Below are 4,529 nucleotides of genomic sequence, written 5' to 3'. Positions count from 1 at the left end.
GACGTTCAGGGGCTGACAGACAGCACAAGGCACCACAGTTTGACATTTAAATTCAAGTTTAGCGCAATGAAAATGTTGTGAAATACTTTCCTCACAATGTTTTCACCACGAGACTTTTTTTTATGAAGACTAAACCCCGATGACGTCATCGATGTCAGTCTTATCTAAATAATTCCGACTCTTGCGATGGTCCAATCTAATGAAAGATACAACTGTTGCATCACGGGAGTTGTAGGACACGTTTCCCTGACCCACGCAGGGGGTGAAGCTGAACTCCTGGAGATGAGATGAAGTGCGGCTCTTAATTAGACGCATCACAGTTTAATGTCACTTGGTTTTTCTGTGTTTACCATACGTGTGTTGGGGGGTGACTCTCTTGGAGCCTCGCCCCACAGCTCAGTGATGCTGAGATCATTTCGGGAGGGGGGTGGTGCTGAGGGAGAGCTACGTGTTGCTGCGCAGCAACAGATAGAGAGGAGAGAGGCAGGAATTCCCTCGCATATGCAAACACAGCTCGCAGGGCGTGTATCACCTCCTCTGGCTCACACAATTTGTGGCTGATACATCAGCACCTGAAAGAAGTGGAACACCCCCCCCTCCCCCCGCGTGGAAACAGGATGTAAAACCCACCTGGTAGAACAAACCCTCGGGTGGACCGGAGGGAAGGAGCGTCAGTTGATTTGTGTCTGGAGGCAGCATCACATCTGACATCGCGCCGTCTCCTTTTCTTTGAAGAGGCTTCCTGCTCCTCTCGTCCACGCGGGTCGTGTTTGTCTGAAGTCCACGGGAAAACGCTCTCCGTGGGTTTTCCAGGACCACAACTTGATGGCAAACTGTAACACGCTGTCGCCGGAGCTGAAATGCGGAGCCATCCTGATGGGGATTCAGTGAAGTGAGCGCGCGTTAAAGTAAGACCAGTGTGTGTGTGTGTGTGTGTGTGTGTGTGTGTGTGTGTGTGTGTGTGTGTGTGTGTGTGTGTGTGTGTGTGTGTGTGTGTGTGTGTGTGTGTGTGTGTTTTCCGTGTGTGTTTAAGGAATAGATTCATTTCTGTGTTTGTAACAAAATGTAATTTTGTCTTTTACTTTACAACAGCATGTGGCATTAAGGTCAAATCTAACATGAATAATTCCATTCTCCTTTTCTTTTCCTCTTCTCTCTGACTGGATCTTTCTTGGTGCTGGCTGTCTCTTTCTATTTCTGTCCCTCAATGTGCTCTGTCACTCCATCACTGTGTGCGGCATGTCTGTGCGTTCCTCTCCAGACATGACAGGTCAGGTGTTGGTGAATCCGGGCAGCGGGGCTCACATGGATGAGAACGCAGCCATTCGTATCAACGTGGGCGGCTTTAAGAAGCGTCTCCAGTCCGACACTCTCTCCAGGTTCCCCGAGACAAGACTTGCACGTTTACTCCACTGTCACTCCAAAGAGTCCATATTGGAGCTGTGCGACGACTACGACGACACGGAGAAAGAGTTTTACTTCGACAGGAATCCGGCGCTCTTCCCATACGTGTTGAATTTCTACAACACGGGTCGCCTGCACGTCATGGCAGAGCTGTGCATCTTCTCATTCAGCCAGGAGATCGAGTACTGGGGGATCAACGAGTTCTTCATCGACTCATGTTGCAGCAGCGCCTACCACTGTAGGAAAATGGACCAGGATCGGGACGACTGGGATGACAGGAGCGATGAAGGGAGCACCACATCCTCTTTCGACGAGCTGTTGGAGTTCTACAGCGACGCCTCTAAGTTTGACAAGCAGCTGCTGGGGAGCACGAGGAGGCGTGCGTGGCTCATGCTGGATAACCCCGGCTACTCCGTGGCGAGCCGCATCATCAGCATCCTCTCCATCCTGGTGGTGCTTGGCTCCATTGCCACCATGTGCATGAACAGTATGGCTGAGTTCAGCCTGCTGGACAGTGAGGGTCAACCCACGGAAGACCCCCGTTTCGAGACTGTGGAGCACTTTGGTATCGGCTGGTTCACTCTGGAGCTGGTGGCCAGGTTCATAGTGGCGCCGGATCTTCTGCACTTCTTAGAGCACCCGCTAAATATGATAGACCTGGTGTCCATACTTCCGTTTTACCTGACTCTCCTTATAAACCTGGTGGTAGAGAGCAGCCCAGCGCTGGCCAACCTCGGACGTGTGGCGCAAGTGCTGCGGCTGATGAGGATTTTCCGCATCCTGAAGCTGGCCCGTCACTCCACGGGGCTGCGCTCTCTGGGGGCCACGCTCAGGAACAGCTACAAAGAAGTAGGCTTGCTTCTTCTCTACCTGGCAGTCGGGGTGTCGTTTTTCTCTGTCATGGCCTACACTGTGGAGAAAGAGGACAACGACGATCTCTCCACCATCCCGGCGTGCTGGTGGTGGGCCACTGTCAGCATGACGACCGTTGGCTATGGAGACGTGGTGCCTGTGTCCATAGCGGGAAAGCTTACCGCGTCGGCGTGCATCCTGGCTGGGATCTTAGTGGTTGTTCTTCCAATTACGCTGATTTTTAATAAATTCTCTCTCTTCTACAAGAGACAGAAACAGCTGGAGATCGCGATGAGAAGCTGTGATTTTGACGAGGGGATAAAAGAGGTGCCGTCGGTCAACCTGAGGAACTATTACGCACACAAAGTCAAATCCCTCATGGCGAGCTTGTCAAACATGAGCCGCAGTTCCCCCAGCGAACACAGTCTGAATGAGTCCATACACTGAAAGCAGTGTCCTGCAGGGTGCTGGGGAGGTTGGGTGAAGCCTTCATTCCACATGGTTGCATGACGAGCTGTCCAGAGTGCTGAAAGCTCTGGCTTAAAAAAAAAAAGAAGTCCTTTCCCTTCCACTGATGTCTGACCTTTGCCTCTCTGTAGCTCGGTGCAATAACGTGTTAACCTATGTGTCAGTCACTATGACAGTATATAAATGTGCAGGACATTCTGAAGATGATATTTCACTGTGCAGAAGCATAGCCCAGCAACATAATGTGGCCACATAAAGATGTCAGAGAATGCCTTGGTTGTTTCCAGTCCTAGGTGGTGTCACGCTGTAGTCCATCCTCCAGTTGTACTCGTTGTGATCAAATGTGTCTGAAAGTAACTCCAGCTGTATCTCTATTGAAGAATGTTGATGTGTAAGTGTAATGTTCCAACACTTCAGATGTGTGGTTAAAGCAAACTATATTAAACAGAAATACACAACACACCTCCTCATGTTTTTTATGCGCTGACAGGCTTGTTTAGCATCTTCCCAGTGAACCCTCCTGATTAAGATTACACGTGTAAGAGTGAAGGAGGGTGGGTTTATAATAGTGACTGACACAACATCTGAAACAGTTTGACAGCATCGCAGCAATCGCTCAGAGCTGACACGCTGGACATGTTTATTCTGGGAATCCTTTATGTTATTGTTTTGTTTCATATAAACTGTTTGCCTCTAATTTCCAGCCTATAAACTTGGAAGATGAATGACCTTGACTGCCTGCACATATCTCCTCTTTCTGTCAGGCCTTAAGGTATCTTCGCAAAACCTATTGCATGAAGTTTTTGTCCATCTCACCCATATTTTGGTCAGCACCACAATAATCATCTCTCACTTGATGCAGCTGCAAGTAGACAAGACAGAAAAGTCACTTAATGGCATTGATTTCAGTTTAAAGGATTAAGAGTCATTTGATACTAGCAGACACCAGCTCTAAACGCTCAATTCATTTCATGTGTGCACCGTTCACTGCATTGATTCAAGATTTTTATTAAAGGAGCGTTTCATTTTGAAGTTCTGAAACATGATTTATGTGTGACAGGCGGCCATTATTAGCTAATTATTATGGGCTAAGCGTTGTGTTTTTCTCAGGTTACAGGTGATTCACACATGTCTGCACAATTGAGTGACTTGAGTAATTAAACCAATGTGCTCCATGGGTCACATGGTCATGTGAAGTTCATTGTCTCCAGAATGATGTGTGCACGACAGGCAGAGCTACTGTACATATTGGTGCTCACTGTTCATTAGGCTGAGCACACAAACCCCAAACTACAAAAGCTCCAAATCCTCCCAGAGGAGGGAATACAAATAGATCAATGTCAACATTCTCACCTCACATAAAGTTATTTTAGAAACCTTGTTATTATTTAGACTTTGAAAACCTATAATACTCTGTAAATATCAGAACACTTTTTTGTTTGCAGATGAGATCAATACAGAATAAAAACAGTGATTTATTCAGCTGTTGACTGGAGAACAACTGAGGAGCACAGATGTTTATATCAATACATCCTGGCGACAGTCTTGTACTTAGACAGTCCTGATGCGTTTTTGCACATATTTACAGTTGTTTTCCAAGTGTGTCGAGGCAGCTGCATTAAAATAAAATTGACCCATTGAGGCCAATTATGTCAGTCTCCTTTAAAGGCTTTCGTTCACATGAGCTAAACTAAAACACCACATGGCACTGCACTAGCAAATAAAAACCACAACATGAGTTCACAGTGACAGTGGTGACATTTAAACATGTCAACAGAGGCATGCCCAAAAAGAACAGTAGTAAA

At 47.2% G+C, this 4,529-nt stretch overlaps 1 protein-coding gene across 1 annotated transcript; it reads left to right on the top strand.

Moving 5' to 3' along the window:
• Positions 1 to 865: 865 nt before the first annotated feature.
• On the top strand, positions 866 to 2,703 carry LOC137601943 (potassium voltage-gated channel subfamily S member 2-like). The gene is made up of 2 exons (XM_068324440.1): positions 866 to 908; positions 1,262 to 2,703. Exon 2 carries the CDS (start codon positions 1,264 to 1,266, stop codon positions 2,701 to 2,703), a length of 1,440 nt encoding a protein of 479 aa, XP_068180541.1. The 5' UTR covers positions 866 to 908; positions 1,262 to 1,263.
• Positions 2,704 to 4,529: the final 1,826 nt, after the last annotated feature.

This window comes from Antennarius striatus, chromosome 9 (genome assembly GCF_040054535.1).
Source record: "Antennarius striatus isolate MH-2024 chromosome 9, ASM4005453v1, whole genome shotgun sequence".
NCBI classification, from domain to species: Eukaryota; Metazoa; Chordata; class Actinopteri; order Lophiiformes; family Antennariidae; genus Antennarius; species Antennarius striatus.
Note: the sequence above shows the minus strand (reverse complement) of the source record. Positions and strands in the feature narration are given on the sequence as shown.

What these genes read in the sequence shown, in the direction of transcription:
- LOC137601943 (XM_068324440.1), top strand. Translation starts at nt 1,264, where the DNA reads ATGACAGGTCAGGTGTTGGTGAATCCGGGCAGCGGGGCTCACATGGAT.